The 20450-nt window shown below is 29.9% G+C and overlaps 1 protein-coding gene across 6 annotated transcripts; it reads left to right on the forward strand.

Annotated features, from left to right (window-relative positions):
* Window positions 1-15947: 15947 nt before the first annotated feature.
* Window positions 15948-20157, forward strand: LOC119672336. 6 transcript variants are annotated; one of them, XR_005251886.1, is made up of 7 exons: window positions 15956-16117; window positions 17569-17741; window positions 17794-17948; window positions 18724-18808; window positions 18867-19054; window positions 19121-19761; window positions 19855-20157. XR_005251886.1 is itself a non-coding variant. In XM_038083355.1 (6 exons), the coding sequence occupies exons 3-6, from the start codon at window positions 17925-17927 to the stop codon at window positions 19298-19300; spliced, it is 477 nt and encodes a 158-aa protein (XP_037939283.1). In that variant the 5' UTR covers window positions 15956-16117; window positions 17569-17741; window positions 17794-17924; the 3' UTR covers window positions 19301-20157. The 6 variants fall into 6 exon arrangements, 4 of the variants coding, with proteins under 4 accessions (XP_037939283.1, XP_037939284.1, XP_037939285.1 ...); XM_038083355.1 differs by having other exon boundaries at window positions 19121-20157; XM_038083356.1 differs by having other exon boundaries at window positions 17807-17948; window positions 19121-20157.
* Window positions 20158-20450: the final 293 nt, after the last annotated feature.

Below are 20450 nucleotides of genomic sequence, written 5' to 3' on the forward strand. Positions count from 1 at the left end.
TTCTGGTCGGAATTGTCCCACGACGGCCACGCTAATCTTTGACGTTTGTGAAATTTTTATCTGGGCGCTTCTATTCTATTTCGGGTTTATTAAAATGAATTGTTAACATTTATGGAAACTATACCAATTTCCCTGACAATCTCACCAGCAGAAATCATGCACACATTTTACGTTTTTTTTATATTATTGCTGACATTGAACTTTGAATATTCTCTGACGAAAGGTCCTGCTCCTTATGGCAGGAGAATAAAAATCTCAAGCAACTTTATTTGATACAAGTTTTATTAGCTCGCATTTAAACTTTATTAGGAAAAAAATGACTTGAAGCCAAGTAAGTTTAATTTCATGCTTCGTCTTCCTCGGCTTTCGAATTTCAAGTGCAACTCGAAGTGAGTGCATAGTGCATTGCCGCGGGATAACGGATTAATTAAATAAAAATTGTTCGTTGAGATATTTTATCAAAAGAGCTGCAGGATTGCAGTTCATTATATCTTTCAGTTGCAGTTGCAAAAGTTAAGTGCTGCTTTATTGCAGTTGCAAGTTTTGTTGATTGGGCGTTGCACTTCTATAAGCATTTCAAATTATTTATTACTTTTCTGCACTTTCCGGATTAAGGAAGCGTAGCACCATCAATAGATTTACAGATTTACTTCAACCTTGTTGAAGCGGAAGAATTTAGTGGTAGTTATTCAAGTATTAGTGTTGTTCTTGTGAAAATAAGTTATTATTAAAAAAAATATTTAATGTTGATTTGAAATCAACATTAAAAAATAACTTTTAATATCAATTGGAAAAAATTTAATAACTTTTAAATCTTTAAAAAGCATTCAAACTTTCTTAGAATATACTAATATAATAGTATTATATTCACGTACACATAGTAATAAACTTATAGATTGTTCAGTGGCGCATTAGATTAGGTAAAGTTAACCAGATTGGACATAGGCCACACATAGACCTACTGGTGTCCAGCGATACCATACAAAATTAATGTTATATGTAGTAAACATTATAAAGCACATCAAGGTTTTTTCTGAATCTAAGGAATCTTAATTCATAAAACGTTTTACAATTTTCCCAACTGTGAGGTCCCTAAGTATTTTTAATTCGACACATACATGTAAGAGATGTTTCACAGATTACTTCGTTTATAATACTCTGTCTTTCCTGCATATAGCATGTCACTAATAGTAGTTCGTACCTTGTATGTATGTGCCACTAGTAGATTAGAACCCGTTACCAAATCTATGACAGCTCCACAAACTATCCGTTACAACGATAGTGCTAGAATCGAGCATTCGTTTGACACACACAGAATAGTCACACATTATGATGTATACATTTGCTGAAGACAGTTTTGGAGATGAAATGTATACGATATTAGATCGGGTAATTATTGATAAAAACGAGAGACCTATTAAATTATTTAAATTTTATGGGATGGATTTAGGGATTTAGTTTATACTTCTATCTAAAGAATTCTAGCAAGGAATGTGGCAGCAAAACGGCGAAAAATCGCAAATTGAGGTACCTGGAAAGTTATATGATGGCTTCTTTTCTATTCTTTCATGCTTTATCGTATATCAGTTCTCCCTGTGAGGTATATCTAGGAAGCATGATTCTAAGATTTGTAATCGTTTAAGCTCGTGTATCACATGTCCTTTTGTTTTTTTTTTCATATGTAACTGTTACATCATATGGTCTTCTAATCTTCTACGATAGTATGGCCATACGTTTTACAAGCGACTTGAATCAAATTGGATTCCGTGATGGAATCCAATATTTATATTTATATGTTCTGGCAATACTCTCATAAACATTACTTGCTTAGTGACTTGATGACAGATGTCGATGACCTGAGTTTCTGAAATGAGACATTTGATGCGCAGGCTACAAATTCAAATTGTTTACGGAAGATGGTGGTTTCTAATGCAACCAATAAGTGCTATTACCCAGATCTTCAAGTTGTTGTAAAATCTAACATTGCCTTTGCTGAAGGAAATCATGCTACACTTCGAGATACTCTCTTTAACCAATTTTTTTGATGAATGATGTTAGCTAAATAATGTATTTTTTGTTCAGTATATGGAAAATATTTATTGGCATCATGTCTATTTCAAGTCTCTTAAGTTTTCCCTTTTTGGCAAAAGCAGTTCTCACTTCATGGGTAGTTGTTGTGTTGCTGGTTCCTTGAAGTTAATCACCAAATATTGTTGTACATTATGGAAACTCAAAATTTTGTAGCTTAGTTAGTATGGAGTATTCTCTAGGCATCGCTTTAGCGGTTACTGAAGTTATTATTCCGGGCAAAGTTAATAGTCTTTTGAAGAAATTGGGTTCTAGATTTTAGAAAAACCTCTTAGTTGCATTAATTACTTAAACATTTTGTTGACATATATACAAGTTAGTAGTATGGGTACCATAAGTAGTAATAGTATACATTACTTTTACGGTTATAAATATTTTCTGTTTCATTTTAAATTTGAAATCTAAATATACCCTTCTATTATTTTTAAAAATATTTTAGATATTAAAAAAAAATTTCATATTAAAGAACTTCTTCAAAGAGTTCAATATAATATCCATTGTTTTCTTTATATTTTCGAAATGAATATGACAAAGTTCTGGATTTCAATTAAGTTTTTTTTTTTAATCAAATTTCGAATTCTCTGTTATATTACTTTGATTGCTACTTTATATAATTTTATTTTATACAAAAAATATATTAAATAATATTTTCTTTTAATTTAAAAAAATAACGTTATTGTGCAAAGCGATATTGAAAAAATTCCCTGTGGCACTCTTTTTAGTTCCATGGTTGGCTTAACTCACTTCACTTGGACAAAGCGTTTCCTTCGAGCTACGACCGAATCTTTTTATGGCGGCTTCTGCAGAGATTTTCTGCTGTCAAAAGCTAACATTTTTTAAGCACAAAAACGAAATCCAAGATAAATTTTGAAATTTTAAATAAAAAATCTTAAACGAGAAACTAAGTACGCCTCGAGCTTCTGCATAAGTTTTTTTCAGCTAACCGAAGAGGTAAATCACTGCGAAATTTTGTGTCCTGAGCCAACCATTCAACTGCGAAGGAATGAATGATTTTCCTATTTAATGTGTGCATAAGATATTTTTGGGAAGAGCCCCGAAACTGATTGCAAAACTCATTAAGAAACTTTATGTATGAATAATGCATACTTGGTCGTTTTGTCTCAATTACACTTGTCAACTTTTCTGATCTCAGACCGAATGCTCAACTTTCAATGCAAGCAAGAAAAACTTGGAAAGGTCTGCCTCAAGTCATATAAATATTTTATTAAATTAGTTGGCAAATGAATTTAATTGAATCAATTACTACACTGTAATTACTTTCGAATGAGTACGAGTTCATACTGAATTGCTTAATGGTTGACTACTTAGCAGAGGATAAAAGAATTATTGTGGTCATTAAATAAATTAAATTTAATTAAGCTTAGGAAACTGTTTTCGTAGTACCGCAAAAGATTTTAAATTTATTTAATTTGGTTCAATTATTAGACTTATCCTTAAAGTTTTCATTATTCATTTAATTACTATGTTGTATGAAGCTCTTTAAATTAAAGATGTAAATAAATTCACTTTTTAGTTAAATCAATTTAAAATGAAAATTAAATTTGTAATCTCTTAATATAGTAGTTTTGCATTAAAAATTTATTCTTCACAAATTAAAGCAATTCGAATGACTGCTCCTTCCCTAGTCATGTAAATATTTACAAAGTTTATGTGCTTTTATTCGGTATTTAACGAATTTTGATTAAATGTACTTTGCAAATTACAGTAAATTACTATGCATTTAATTTATAAATTTATTAAAATGTTTTTATAACACATTATTAAGTTTGAATTTAGATATTAACATAAACATAAACGTCTCTACTTTTCATCAATAATGTCGTTGTTAAAAGACTTTGACACTTCCCAACAATTCAGGCAAAAATTTAATTTATTCTACAAAAATCTTTTCTTCTCAAATATGCCTAACATGCCTACTCCTTTCCCATAAACTATTTTGTCAAGTCCTCCGAAATAGACTTCTGTTGCGCTGAATGAATAAATTTAAAAAAAAATGTTACTTCATGGCAAACATATTGAGTCACATTATTTTGAGTAGACTACTAAGTTATTGATCAATATATACTTCCTCAAATTTTTTGCATTAATTTGGACCCCTCTTAACTGTTTACATCTTCTCTCTAAAACAATTAGTAGTACATTTGATGTAGACTACCTCATTTGAATCAAATTCTTTTTTCTGGAATTTTTGTTTTGAAATCTGATCTGAAGACGTCATTATGTGGTAGAGCTAGCTAAATCAATTCATTTAATTGGGATATCATTATTATTAGCAAATGACATGTTTCACTATCATCTTTCAAATTACTTTTCTATATAGGATTATATACACTACCTTATAACACTACACATATACTATAATCATTTCGGTTGACTGTTGCATTTTTGGACGCTTCGATGGACTTTTATCAATTGTTGAACTGGTATACTCAGCTGAATATCTTTGGAGTATAGTGATGGAGATGTGATTTGGCTATAGTTCCATATAGTTTGTATATATATTTGGAAAGCATTCAGAATCATAAACACTGTTGGTTTTGATCGACTGTAAGGAAATAATGGTACTCAGCTGCTAAATCGGTAGTACAGCTGATGTTTAGAAATCCATATAATGTCAGTTAGATCTTGCAATTTGAATTTACAGCCATTTTAAAATAAAACATTAGGAAAGTTTTATTACAAGATACGCTTTAAATGGTTTCATGTATGGTAGGTAAACATTGAGAGTTTACATGGTGGCATGGGTCAGGTGTTATCCTTGTACATGTATACAAACATTTAAATAGTTGCATACAAGTTCCAATTATGTCAAACTTCATTATTTATACACAAAAAAAAAAATATTTATTTAGGTAAAATTTAACAAAAATTGGTATAAACATTATCTTATTATGTTATGGACTTTTTATAAATTATATTAACATGCAAATTAAAACACTGTATGTGATGGAATCAATAATTATTGAAATAACAAAACAAACATATTGAGAATTATATTTCTATTGTCTAAGTGAATGCTACATATAACCTACCACATATATGGTATACATTATAGGCAAAGTTTATATGTATTGCATTTGTAATCTCAACGTTTATATTTAAATGTTATTCAATATACAATATATAAAACATAGCGATAATTAGAGATCATAGAGAACATAGAACATAGAGTTAGAGATCATTTTTAAGATTGCCACCATAGAAAATAATTATTTTAATAGAGTTTCTTCCTAAGTTGATGAATCGATCTGCATGATTTGTAGCTTGTAATATCTACATAAATGAACGTAATATAATCTAAATATGTAATTTTTATTTATAGTCATTTGAGAATGTCACCACACAAAAAATTTTATAGTTCAATACACTCTAAACGATCCGAATCCGTCTGGTGATGTTTTCACCATATTTTGCTGTGGGAGTTTCTAGGAAAAGTGGGGTTAAATTAGATATTGAAGATTATACAATTGATTCATAAGATATTTCAAATTTTTACTTAAAGTAGGATTGACAATTTTTTTTTATATTTCTGGAGTGTCGTTGCACAAATTTTCAATTAAGGTGAGATTACAAATCATTGTTTTACGAAATATTAATATACGTAAACTGCGCAATCCATTATTGAAATAGGAATTTTAAATATTTAGATAAATAGATAGATAAATATATAGACTCGATCTTCTGAATCGTTAAGAGATGTTGTTTTGATATCACGGAATTCCACTATTTACCTATATATACCTATATTATATATTATGTCTTGAATGGGAAGAACAGAAGTTTTATAAATTTTTAAACGAAATCATTATGTGAGACCTAGTAATGCGCGTAGGTGATAGCTACTATAGATGCACTATATTTTTTATGAAATGTAAGGCTTTTCATCTTCACATTCTCTAACTTTGTAAACATTACTTGGAAGCATTTTGCGGTTGGTTGAGACTCCAGTGAAACACCTTGTAAGAGTAACATAAATATTCGCTTTCGGTGTTCAGTTAGTTTACAGGATTACGCATAAATTCTTGAAAGGATTAACTGAAATGTATGCACAACGGCACGAGAATGAATGAAAGCCATTGAATATATTTTTGTATGGCTGAAGGCGCGCTTAATAATGGCATTGTATGGTTTTGTACAGATTGTATAGCTACCGTAATATTGCATATGACAGTCGCTGTCATGTCAGCGTTTTCGTGCTAAAAACTTCAAAAATTCATTTCCTTTTTGCCATTTTTTACACATTTTCAATTTATTTTGTTCATAAACAGAAAGGAACCGTGACCAATGACAATAAAAGCGAGCATCGACTTCAGATATTGAAACTTTTAAAGGGACGCCTACTACTAAAAGCATTAAATGTTGAAAATTTCAATTCAATAGTAAATTTATGCAAATATCTGGAAAATATAGGTTAAGCGCACTCCAAAATTTTGCATAAATGTGACACTTAGAATCGCAAAGCGCAAATCGCAAAAAGGAAAAATCATTTCATACTCGTATTGAAATGAATTGCCCACCAAACCACACCAAACCACACCAAACTTATTGTCAAGAGAATGGGAATGGGAACTGGGAAGTGGAAAATGGGAAATGGGCACATCCTGTTGTGTGGTGTGGAGTAACTGTTGGGATTTAAATTTATTACTCCAATCAAATTGTTTTGGTATTTTTATGCTTATGAGTGAACGAGCATATGCCAAAAATAAGTCGAAAATGTTTCAAATTGTTAAAAAGGAGGCTATATGCCTCCATACACACATGTATGGAGTACTGTAACGGCTTTAGTGTAAAACCAACAAAGGAAACGGAAACGAATAAAGGGAAATATGATTTTATTGTTAAAATTCTTTTACGTATGCGAATAAAAATTTTTTGATTTGTTAACTTCAAAATGCAAGCCATGGGCCCGATAAAATCACACATTATTACTGTCAAATTTTTACATTATCAATATTGATTTCAAAATACATTTAAGGGTAGGACTAAGATGGTTGGTTAAAGTCATACGACCGACTAATAAAGACGAAAATGAAAGCCATTCACTTATCTCATTATTATCATCAATTTTTTTTACTGTGTTTTGTACGAAATGTCCTTATTTTCATTTCATTTTTCGTTTTCATTCTTCTCATTATTATCAGTCCTCTTTGCATGTCTATAGTCAAAGGATATAATTTTATATTTCATTGAAATATTTATTATTTTACCATTTTATATATATGGGAGTGCTTGGCAGCATATTTTTTGAGGAGTTCTAATCTGCTCAACGTACTCCTTATGCTGAGTTTGTCTTTGTTGTCTTGTCTTCTCCACAAAAAGGCACATAAATTGTTAAGCATATTTGAAGGGATTTATTTGATTTGGAAAAACTTTTGATTGAGTGGTTTGCCTTCATAATGTCTGCCATGAAGCTTTTATGAGATTTATATTTTAATGTTCATTTTTTAGGGACTTTCGATCACGTTTTGTTAACTGACAGTTATTTACAATAATCAACCTAAGCTTATTTGTTCTAAGCTAAAAAAATGCATTAAAATATTTGCAAATAGCAAAAGAGACGACAAAAACGAAGAACAGAATTATTTCTTGAATAATTATTAAAATAAACAAATGAATAAATAAATACATTTAAGGAAATTTATAAAAACAGACTTTAAATTTCTATAATTTGAAATTTGACAATTTTTTTTAGCTTTGCAAAACCTTTTGAGGACGACATTAAGCTCGATGCAATATTGTTGGAATAAATCTGTATTCGGTTGTATATTTACCGGAAGCATCCTGAGGTCAGGATGGATTTGGATGTTAGTTACATACCATAGAGCGTTTTTCATTTCAAGTAAAGGCTTAGACCTAACTCTTTGAAAAATTTTAGAGGGCGACATTAAGCTCGATGCAATATTGTTGGAATTAATCTGTATTCGGTTGTATATTTACCGGAAGCATCCTGAGGTCAGGATGGATTTGGATGTTAGTTACATACCATAGAGCGTTTTTCATTTCAAGTAAAGGCTTAGACCTAACTCTTTGAAAAATTTTAGAGGGCGACATTAAGCTCGATGCAATATTGTTGGAATTAATCTGTATTCGGTTGTATATTTACCGGAAGCATCCTGAGGTCAGGATGGATTTGGATGTTAGTTACATACCATAGAGCGTTTTGCACATCTTGTAGACGCTTAGATTTGAATCTTTGAAAACTTTTAAAGGGCGAAATGAAGCTTGATATAATATTGTTGGGATGAATTTGTAATCGTTTGTATTTTCACAGGAAGTGTTCTGAGCTCTCGATGGATTCAGATGTTAGTTTTCAGATGTGTTCAAATTTACTCGTAAAATTGAATGTTTGAAAAATTTTGATGATAATATATTATAAATTATAATTCATAAATTATAAATTATAATATTAATAGTGTAATGTTATAATTTTCTATGGTAATTTAAAAATATAACATAGAATATCGGTGTTGGTATATTTTTCTAATATAATAATTTTATACAGGGTTCTTTATTTTGAGATTGCAAAAGTAAATGCAAGAGATTTTATTCAAACTTTTATTTATTATTTCAAATACACCTTGCCATTAGGTGTAAAATATAATATCATTCAAATGTTCTCATCGGGAGTGTTCTAACAGTACTGCATCCTTTTGAGAAAGTGTTCGAAGACTATTCGTTACATAGATGACAATGCTTTGACCAAGATGTTTTAAGGTGTTAAGAGTTCGAGAATACTCCGATTTACTATTAGTGATGTGTCGCATTATCTTTATACCCAATCCATATTCTTAAAAAACTGAAATTTCTATGAAATTTTTGCCATAATAAAGTCGAAATAAAATGTGTGGATTGTGGTACCATCCTCTTCACACACACCACATCTATTCCGCATTCATGTCATAAGTTTAACTTATAGAAAAGAATGGCAATACGACGATTGTAACGGGTAGAGTTAACGGTTTGTGTTACAATTAAGACATTTTTTAAAATTACGGGCTTATCACACTTCTTGACTAAATATCAATCCATACAACGATTTCTAGTCGATGCAATGGTTTTTTTGATAGGTATTTTTAGGTTTTTATTATAGGACATGTGAATAATTTGTTTATTAATATATTTACCAAGCGAAAAACGGCATATGCATGATAATAATTTTATGTGATTAGTTACCTCAATGACAAGAGTTGACTGTCCCTTTAACCATCATCTACGGTCATCGGACGGTCATCTATAAACTATACTTTACGATTCCTAATCAACAAAATGTTTTCTTTTATACTCAAGCAGTGTTTTTATTGACAAATAATATTTATAATATATTTACTAGAAATCATTTAAATATTTTGAATATACAATTTTTTTTTATTTCATTTTTATTTTTGTTTATGAATTTTACAAGGTCAATGCTAACAAAATCTACTACTACAGAAATCGAAGTGGGTATAAAACTTTTCTGCCGGCCTTGTAAAATTCTATTATTAATGAAAAAATGTCTTTATTATACTTTCTGATTTATATTAATAATAAAAGTTGATAAACTTTTATGACAGTATCCAATAGTATTAACATTATTGGAATATAATAAAATATCTGAGTTCAAGTCTCAGAAGTTAATCAGCTCGTGAAGAAACTTTTTTACAACAGATTTAAATAAAAATTGATTTTATTCTTTGATTTGCATATGATTCATTCAATGGAATCATTTGGCGAAGCAAAAGTTAAAAAATAAAGCCTTTATGACCGCAATAATAATTTTTCTTCCTTCGTTTAAGGACATTAAAATACAACAATGTTGACATACGTTAGGTTCAGTGCACAAGGAGTTGAGACTTTTGAAAATAATGAAGATAATAAAACTTATTAAAAGTCGGGGGAATACCAGCACATAAGAATAGTTAATCTTTATTTTTAAAAAAAATTGTAAGTATACTTTTTGGCGCATTCCTAATTTAACTGTGGTGAGCTCTACTCATGGAAGGCGTGTACATGGCATAGTACAGGTTTTTATTCAGTTCTGAGTAGTGATATCAGAAGTAATAATTCTTCTACAATTAACAATAAAAACTAAATTGATGGTGGTTCTGAAAGTACAGAAGCTTTCCCTATAGAAACTTTGTTGACTTGTAAATCACGAATTAAGTTAAGGGTCTTGGTTTCTCAAGTAAGAGTTTGTTTATGAGACGATAGATTAATTAATTAATGAATTGAGAGAAGTTTTGAGGGTGGCATTTCGCAAGTAAGATATTCGTCATGGGTGTTACATTAATTACTTAATTAGGGAGAGTTGTTAAAATTATTGTTATTGTTAGTGGTTTTTTCACTATAGTTATATGATCTGTTCACAAAATATGTTAAGCTGCAGCTGACCTAGCAATATGATCTAGTGTTTAATGTCCATAAATAACATGGGAAAATACTTGTAAGAAGTAGTGCATCTTTAGCATAATAACATAAGTTGCATCTTTCACGTACAGATTTCCGTTACACACGACAGAGTGTTTAACATTTTTTGTAGAATTTTAGACTGAGATCTTTAAAAAATGTTGATGCTGGATGTTTTGGCTGTACGCCATAGATAATGTGGACCTATTGGTTTTAGCCAACTTTTATATATAGAGAGATATAAATAAATCAAAAATCTTTTGTGTAGTAAGCTAAACATGTTACAGCATTGGTCCCTAATGTATTATCTTTTGTTAAAAATGTGCATTTTCTATGTAAGACGTCTCTCCAAATGCAATTCTAGGTATTTTTCGGTTTTTGATTACGGAATCGTTATATTGTTAAATTTATATTCGAGATTTTTTTTTAGTGGGTTGAAATCTCACACGGTGGCTTTCGATGCTTCCACTTACCTACTGCCAAAAAAAAATCATTCTGAAGGTGACATGGGTAGATCTATATAGACATTTTCGCTAAATACAGTGACTTCTTTATTGCATAAAAAATGTATATTTAGTATTTGATAAATCTTTTTAAATGTTCTTTACATATTACACTGTATTGATATTTTTGTTGAATTAGGTTGTACGAAATAAGTTATGCGACTGAGATAGTGAGAAGGTCCATTATGAACCCATATAATTAAATGGCCGCTTCCCACTAATCAAAAAAACTTTATCAAACCATGAAATGCACTTTATGGTTCAGTTTGTAATCGAAAAGGTAGTCTAACAATGAAGATTCTAGAATTAGATACTACCTTTAGGCTAATATAATAATAGAATTCTTGTTCCATTGACTACTTTCTTCATTAATTGATGTTTTAGATGGATATTTAAATAAAATTTGTTAAAAATAGTATTTAAAATAATGAATTTGAATAAAATTCACTTAAATAAAAAAATAATGATTTAACAAATTTATAAATTAGTTTAAAGCACAATTTAGGAATATAACATTAAATTAGATAAAAGTAAATAAAATTTGACATAAGTGGATGGCACATTCCATTTGGATTTCAACAAATCATTTGCAATCCTTCTTCTTTCTGCGAATCTTCGCCTTTTATCATTTGTTGGAAGATAAGTCCATTAACCACAATCAAAAATAAAAAAAGAGGAAAAAATCGAGGATTCCAAAGGAAGTGAAACGCAGCTAAGCTTGTTAAAATATTTCTAAGTATAATATCCCTATATTTCCTACGGACGCCGGAAGTACAGAATGGAAACTCATGTCGTTTGTTTTGTGTTGACTTTAAAATAAACAGCAAAATAAACAAAAATAAAAAAGAACATAAAGGAATACGAATAAAAAAGGGACTTCATGAAAACAGGAGTTGTCAATAGCACAGTTTATCGTTTTGTTTTTGCACACACATGCTTTCAATGCATATTCACAAAAAAAAAAACAAAAAAAAAAACGATTCCTAAGGACTTAAAAGGACTTCAAGGAGAAATAAACAAGTTGGAAAATGTCAAAATATGTCAAGCACTGAAAGAAAATATGCAAAATCGTATGAGCACGCACAAAAGCATACTAACAGGACTTCGCAAACACTCTGAAGCCCACCTACTGGAGTTGGTGGGCTTCGGATTGGATGTGGAGTAGGATGTTAAATAAATTTTTGATTGAAAATTTGTATGGGAATGGACTTTAAATTTGTTTTGTTGGAAAATGTTTACTATTTCGGGTTGGATGAAAAGTTAGTTAAATCTCTAATTAAAAGTTGATGATTACAGTACAGACATTATCAGATACAATACGCAATTTTGTGTGTACACAATACTCTAAATCACTCACAGAATTTATTTTGTAATACAATGTAAAAATATCTCTCAGTTAATATCTAATTGTGTACATATTCAAAAATTAATATTTAATTTGGCAACTATTTTCTGTAATTGTTACTTTAAATAGTTCAGTATTTTTACTCGATCTACCTACATTCTGAATAAGTCACTATGCAACATTGATTTAGAACTAAAACATTTATTTACCAAAATACAGATAAATAGACAGATAGTTAGATATCAATATAGACTTCTTATAGTCTTCTTCGATTATCTATATAATATTCTAAAATGCTTGAAAATGATCAGTTGCATATACTATTCATATCATTTCTCTCATAATTATAGTCTAAATAATACCGTGGATACGGTATATTATATATACGATCATATTTTATTTTTTTCATTCAATTATGTATATCCGCGTGAATATTGGTGAATTATAGAAAGAACATTATTCAATACGGCTCCGGTTTCAGTTGATTTTAAAATTCCAAGAAACTTCTTACTCACCGTTTCTTAAAATACAGAAAGATTCATTAATTATATAGTCCACAAAAATAAAATGAGGTGGTACAATTTGCTTTAAACTTGCAACTGAAAGATTCTACAGAACAAAAAGTAACATTAGTCTAATGAAATCACACACCCATAGTGCATCTTGCATTAGATAATCGGCTTGTCCTAGTATAACAACAAAACTAAATTTATTACTATTTATTGCATACAGATTATTTTAGTTATATCGGATTAAATAAGTTGACGGGGTATTAGGTAGTAATTAATGCAAACATGTATGTAGTTTCGTAGTCCTATATGACTGTTATAAATATATGTTACGATATCCATCCATGAGCAACCTGTGTGTCCCTCGTTCGCATTGCTCTGTTTTCCACCAGGACGCGGCCCGTAAATTGGGTCATCTAAAATCAATATTCCTCTTCTTTCTTCTATCTATTATGTTCATCTCAAATTTTTATGTATTTTCGGAGGCTTTTATTCAGCGTATTCGGCTTCTAATCGAGTAGGAGTATGTAATTGTAATCAGATATCTGCAAACCCAAAATTTAAACTCAGTTCTAATACAGTTTGTCTTAAAACATCTCACTTACGGAGTGTTCGGTGTTTGGCAGATATTATTTAGGGTTATTTTTATCTCAGAAATGTTTCAAAAAAGTTATAATTAGTTAATACGATCAAAGAATTTTTGGCAAAATATCTGAAAAAGTGATTTTCTCTCTACAGCTTCATGTGATCATGGGTTCATTATTTTAATGCATTTTTTTTAGTGAATTTTAAATTGTTTTTTTTTTGCAATTTCTTTTAGTTACATTTCAACACTTCTTAGTTATAACTATCTATCACTCATACTTAACATCAGATATCACAAGATGACACTTTAGTCCTTTTGCACATAATAAATATTTCAGAATAAATTTCTCTGCCTATTAAAATATAAATTAAGAATATGTAAATTAAATAAGTCTACCATGTAGGAAGTCAATGGAAATTTGTTTGCATACAAATAATTCGATTAAGAAAAATTACTTCATAAATTTAAAGCCAGAGGGACATCTTATGCAAATAATTTTGAATTTTCATAGAAGAAAACTAATTTGCATACTCGCATGCTATCAAAGGCTACCGCTTCCATTCTCCTATTCGAAACATCGATTGTATATCTTTTACTTGGGGCTGTCATCTGTGAATTCTAAAAAATTGCTTTTTAAAGCGCCTCAAATCGTTGACTTGAAGGAAATTTTTCTTCATGTCATTTCATGCCAATTTTCACAAAAGATAAAAGTTAATTTTGCTTCTGAAGGAACACAAATTTGAACACAAAATCGTATTTATGTGCATTCAAAAGTGCACAAATCGCAATTGTGCACTGCAACAAAAGATGTCGAATTTGCTGATTGACACTTCAAATAAGTTTGTTTTTTATTAGTATTTCCTTTTTCCTTGTTGATGTTGTTGATGTCCTTATTTGCAGAATTACGTCAATTTCGATGTGATTTGGGTCAATCGCCACACATGTCATATACCCGTTTCTTGATTAAATAAAACTTGAGTACGCGTAAGTTTTTAAAGTATTTGATAGAACAAATATTATATGTATATATATAATAAATAGCAAACTTAATTTAAATCTAAAGATTCGCAATATTATATTAAGTAATAGACCCGTTAGTGAATTTTTTATTTGTATATTTCTGTAATATATATAATGTGAATACGAGGACTGCCTTTTAAGTCTTGCGCCTAACAATGAAAATGCAGTGGTTAGCCAGTGAAAATGCTTTTATTGTTCTTCGAAATATTCTCAGTTTTGCAACTCTGAAGTTGGTATCTGCAAAACCAGGGTTTTGAATGTCTTAACCACCTGTTTGGGCGTAAAGCTAGCCACACATTTTTTCTTAATATTTTGAAACAAGAAGAATATTAGGAATTTTCCTGATGAAGACAAAAGCGAATTTCCCAAAATACGTATAGAAATGTATTAAAAATAAATTTCGAAATAAAAGTTAAAATTCTGAAAAAACAAAACCGACTTTAAGAAGAAGTCGGATAACACATCAATTCGACGTTTTAAAATTCAAAAACGTAAAATTCAATGATGATCTTCTTTCGACGGTTGGTTTCCTTCATTCTACGGAGACCTCGGGCAAACAAATGGTTATATACCATTCACAATTGACCGTTCTTCGTTGTTCAAGTGGTACAGTTCTGACATAATCAGTTTTTCTAAAAAAACAGGCATCTTGCTTGAATTTGCTCCATCCGCGGAAAACTTTTATCAGGTTCTTTTCACTTTGGAAGACCCAAACAGTGGATTGCTGTTATCATTAGGGTTCACATGCACAAATTTATGACTTGTCACTTGTCACAATGTCGTAGCCGTGTTTTGAGTTACCTCAGTAGTATTTTTTCAGCATCTTCTTGAACCGATCAACACCTGCTTAAATCCAAAGTGATTAAATCCAACGTGAACAAATCTTTCTGACAGTTAAACGTACATGTAAAATTGGAGGCATTCTCTACTACTGCTACTAAGGACGCCTTTACCTCTCGGTATGTAACATTCCGCTTTGTATTGCCTCTTCTCCCTAAGACGACGGAAGTTTGCTAAGATAAACTTAGCAATGCGCCTAATAAAAAAAATAAATTGGAAAACATTTAATAATAGTTTTTTAAATTATTTATATAAAGAAAATATTATTACATGAGGAGTCTTTTTAAGTTTCCGCTTATTTGAAGGCTCTATTCAAGCAGTTGAGTTGTGAGCAGTAGAAGATTGAATTTACCACTCCCTTTTCAATTCCGCCAAAAATTTAACATATCCTTTTTGGTTATCAATCCACGTTTTGAGTCATGTATGGTGACCAGGTTTTTAAGTTTCCCCTTATTTGAAGGCTCTAATTTTGCTAGAGCTATTGTACAACTATTGTATTTGTTTTTTTCCTAAAATTTTATATTAAACAAAATCTTGTTTAAAATAAAGTAGTAATCCGTTAGTTTATTCAAATATGTTATAAAAATAAAATAAATTAACAAAGTTTTTTTGTTGTTGTATATATATATATATATATATATATCATTTTTACCTATATAAATTTATTGTGCAATGTTAATATTAAATGTTCTGTAGTTTTCCAAATTATAACCAAAAATCTGTGCCATAAGAATAAGAATAAGAATGACAGAATCTATTTGGTCTAAAATATGGAATAATGCAATTAATTTATGGAAGTATAAGATTGAACAAGAATCAAGTAATTTTTCAAAACAGAACAGAAAACATTTGACAGAACAGATTATGTATATATATATAAAATTCTCGAAAAGAAGTGAAAAGGGATTGATGATCGTATATATAAAGAATATAATTGCTTAAATATATATTGAATATCAATTTTTGTTAATTATATATTGGCTATATTATTTATAACCAATATATGTCATTTTTCGGGTAGTTTCATAAATATATCAGTGTAGAACTTCTGTGATTTATTCGCGAACAATTTGGTCAAGTGAGTTTAGCGGCTATTCGGTCGGCCAATTTTGCGCTATCTCTCGCTCAAATTTATTCTAGTCATCGAACTTGAACGCGCTCACAGTAAAGATGTGTAATTCAAGCAAAATTTTTGAAGAATAAGTGTGTTTGCGCACGTTATAAGTGTGTTTGTGTAATCACACAAAAATATACTATTGAAGGAACGCAAGCTTTTGGGTGACGGACTATTATTTACAACATGTTGGCGAGAAGCTGATTGTTGTGCTCACCAACCAATTTTCGTGAGTACGCCAACATGTTGGTTGAGTGTCATTCAAAGGCGCAGACTTGCAGTTTTGACTGTCAGTCATGGATTTTTTCTCTTGAATGAGCTTTGCAGAGACCGAAACAAATCACAGTCAGATGAGAGCCGGTCTATTAATATATGTGAACTTACAAACCAAAATGAGTCAATTTATCAACCGAGTCATCAACGATGATTCGATTGAATTTACCGCTCCCTTTCAATTCCGCCAAAAATGTAATACATCCTTTTTTGTTATCAATCCAGATTTTGAGATCACGATCGTTTTTGTTGAAAATGATCACATGTGATACATTTTTATAACTCTTAATTATTATGACGGTAATATTGTCAATCAAATTTATTTCCATTGATTCGAAGTGTACCCAAACATAGAGCATCTTTGATTATGTTACATTAATCTTAAATGATTCCAAATTGTCATGTGGCTTATGTTTAGGGATTCCGTTATTTCCGCTCTGCTTGTGGTCTGCAATGACCTTATTTCACTAGTCGCAAAATTTCATTGATTTTTTAGTGTCCAATAAGACCGATTTTTATGTTGGACATCCAAATTTCTAGTACGGAATAGACTAAGCTATTTTTAGGTTTGGCGTTCATTCATAGCAAAGAACTTATTTAATATAATCGGATTTGTTTTTGCCAGGTTTATGGGTACTAATACCATCTTGTGATAAAAAATTACGAAAATTTTTTATCATCCAAAATGTTTATGTATAAATATATTCTTGGTTATTTTAATGAGATTCATAGAACTATCTATGACTATTGGTTTATCGTCTGGTGGGTTCATTTTAATGAAATAATATAAATTAATCTTAATCAGTAATTTAATTTAATTACTTCTATAACTCTTTTAAAATATATTTTTAAAATTTGTTTTTTAATATTTTTAATAATTAAAGTTCCTAGGTTGGAGAACGAAATCGAGAAGAATGATGAAATCGATGATAAGTGGGAATTCGCCGCACCATATTTTGGAACTGCTATAGTCTCGTGGCCAGTTTTTTGGTTATTTAAAGGTTTTCTTTGGAGTTATTATCGTGATAAAGTTGACTTATGTTTATATATTCAAAAAGTAAGTATCTTATTGACACTTAATATAAATAACGCTGGTGTAATGTTTTTAGACACATATACAAGCTAAAGGAATACAGGTATTAATATTATCGTTTGGACTTCTAAACAATTTCGTATATCAAAAAACAGGAACCAGCTTATATCAGCATGTGAGAAATTGGCAGTGTGAATATGTGGATATATGCCGTCACTCATGTTATTGAAGGTAATTATTTAAAATAATTAAGAATATCATCATAAATATTATTTCTATTCTTTCTATAAGAACACAAATACAAAATAAATACATACAAAATTTGCCTCATGCCTTATTGTGTTATTAGAGGCAATACGCTTGATGCTTGGTAGAAATGATATTACCTCTGCATATTATCCATAAAATCCTTTATTTCTGCAACATTAATATATCCTTGATGTGTAGATTTTAAAAAAAAGTTGATCCTGACGTCTACGTATCAATTCAGACAGCTTGGTAACCATTTTCTGTTCTTACTTCTTTCATTTTTTAAGATCTGTAAACGATGGTTTCCTAAGAATTGATAGTATGTACAATGTGTTGTCTACTATATAGGAAAGATAATCCAGTTTTTATATCTTACAAACCTACTTTTACTGTTATCAACTACTTTCAATGAAAACTGTCTATCTCAGAGGCACAATAGACGAAATTACTGTCTATTTTAACTAATTATATACGTATTATATGCAGAATAAGTTTATAATCGTAGTAATCATAAATTTATTCATATACTTTATATTCCAAAGTTATTTTTTACTAAACTCATATGAAATAATTTTAGAATGTAGTTCGTTTCTCAACAGTTTGTTTGTAATTGTTGTAATAATGTAAACCTTTCACTTACTTTTCCGCATCATTCAACTTTGTGTCAAAGTTTCAAAACCTTCACGTTGATATAAATTCTATTTCATTAACATTTCGACGCTCCAAAATTTTTCCTTTAAATCTATTAGTTTTATAGAGAAATCCCACATCAATGGAATCGGTTACTTCATTTGTGAAAGCTGCGTCCAAAAAAATGTGGGGAGGTGCTGAAGAGAAAACAGGTTTAATTAAAAAACCATATAAGTAAACTAATTATAATTAAAAGAATTATATTTTTAGTGGAAGTAGCTGGAATCACGAATGAACATAAACTACCACCGCCAAAAGGTATTTGGGAACAGAGAATAGAAAATGCTGCCCCATTGCTACTGGCTAGTTGCCTTGTGTGGCCAATATTTTGGACACTCAGAGGTTATAATTGGAAAAATGCTCGTAATTTAAGTACTTTGCGAACGTATATTCAAAAGGTAGAAATACAAATAATGCTGAATTATTTAGTTTTTTAAATATATTTCGTATTTTTTAATCCTTAGACGCACATACAAGCTAAAGCTCTAACGTTTGGTATCATCAGTGGTGATATTATACATAATCTCTTCTTCCGTGAGAAAGAAACAACAATGTTAAGAAATGTCAACAATGAAAATGATATACACCAGCATCTAATGGAAACATTATTCGATTTAACATTCTATACGAGTCAGTGGTTTTAAGCGGTAAGTTTGATAAGAGATAAGAGACATATAAGAGTTTAAGGGAGTAAAGATTCAATATGCATTCTGCTATATATTTCTGATGAATAAAAAGGAGAAAACACACTACAGGATCGCTATAGTGGAATTTTATTGCCGTCAAGGAAATTTGGGCCAAATTGATAACTTTACATTACTACATACATACAAATCAAATGTATTAGCTGACCCTTAGTGTCTGCTTTATTGATGTATTCCTTCGTATTTATTTATGTTTAATTGCGAAACGAACAAAGTTCGATTTTTTTATAACATTGAACATCTGAAATGAAAATGAAATGAAATATAGTGTAAAGGATCACCGCAAATAAGGTCTTATCGGGATCAAGAAATGTTGCTCCACTGCTACTTTTATAGTGTGGCCATTCGTAAGGGTGTTTAAAGGTTGCAATCGGAAATATGCTTTTATGCTTCTGTTGTTGGTAATAATATGCTTTCAATCTTAAGATGCATAAGCGACTGCTCTACGGTATATTCTAGTATTATATAAAGTTTCTTTTTTTCACGAAATGTAGGCAATTTGTACCAGGATCTCATTGATCGAGCGTCAATTCTACAGATCATATAACGGTTGTTATTAGCATATATTTTGATTCAGAGGGTTTAAACCTAAGACGATATTAGTGCAAATTACACGTTTGTTGTAAGAGACAAACAAAATATCTAATCGGCGAGATCTTTGATGTGTGTATCTGGAAACATTTTCCCAAACTGATCATCCAACTGTTTTGATGTTTATATCCGTTGTATCAGTTGATATATTCTTCTACTATTTGAGAAACGAATGAACAAAAATTTTCAGTAAAAGAAATTATAATAAATAAAATATATACTGTGTTTTAGAATAATATATTTTACAACAATTTTCATTAATTTTCTATTTTAAATCTTAAAGTCTTCTTATACAAAAACTTCCATTTAAAATCCGTTGCATTTATTTAACTTATAATTCATTTGAAAAGGATTTAGTCCTTCATTATTTACTTGATTTAGGAAGACGAAATTTTAATATAGCTTCCATGTTGCAGACAAAAATAAATTAACCTCCTTTCTTACAGCTTCATTTTTATGTTCATTTTATTCAAATTTTTGGTATTTAATAATTTATGTT

This window comes from Teleopsis dalmanni, chromosome 1 (genome assembly GCF_002237135.1).
Source record: "Teleopsis dalmanni isolate 2A chromosome 1, ASM223713v2, whole genome shotgun sequence".
In the NCBI taxonomy this organism is placed as follows: Eukaryota; Metazoa; Arthropoda; class Insecta; order Diptera; family Diopsidae; genus Teleopsis; species Teleopsis dalmanni.

Bases quoted from the DNA above. Each gene is read 5' to 3' on its own strand.
- LOC119672336 (XM_038083355.1), top strand. From the start codon at position 17,925: ATGCCGTCACTCATGTTATTGAAG. The intron at 18,809-18,866 runs GTTTAATTAAAA...TTATATTTTTAG, and splicing joins AGGTGCTGAAGAGAAAACAG to TGGAAGTAGCTGGAATCACG. The intron at 19,055-19,120 runs GTAGAAATACAA...TTTAATCCTTAG, and splicing joins TGCGAACGTATATTCAAAAG to ACGCACATACAAGCTAAAGC.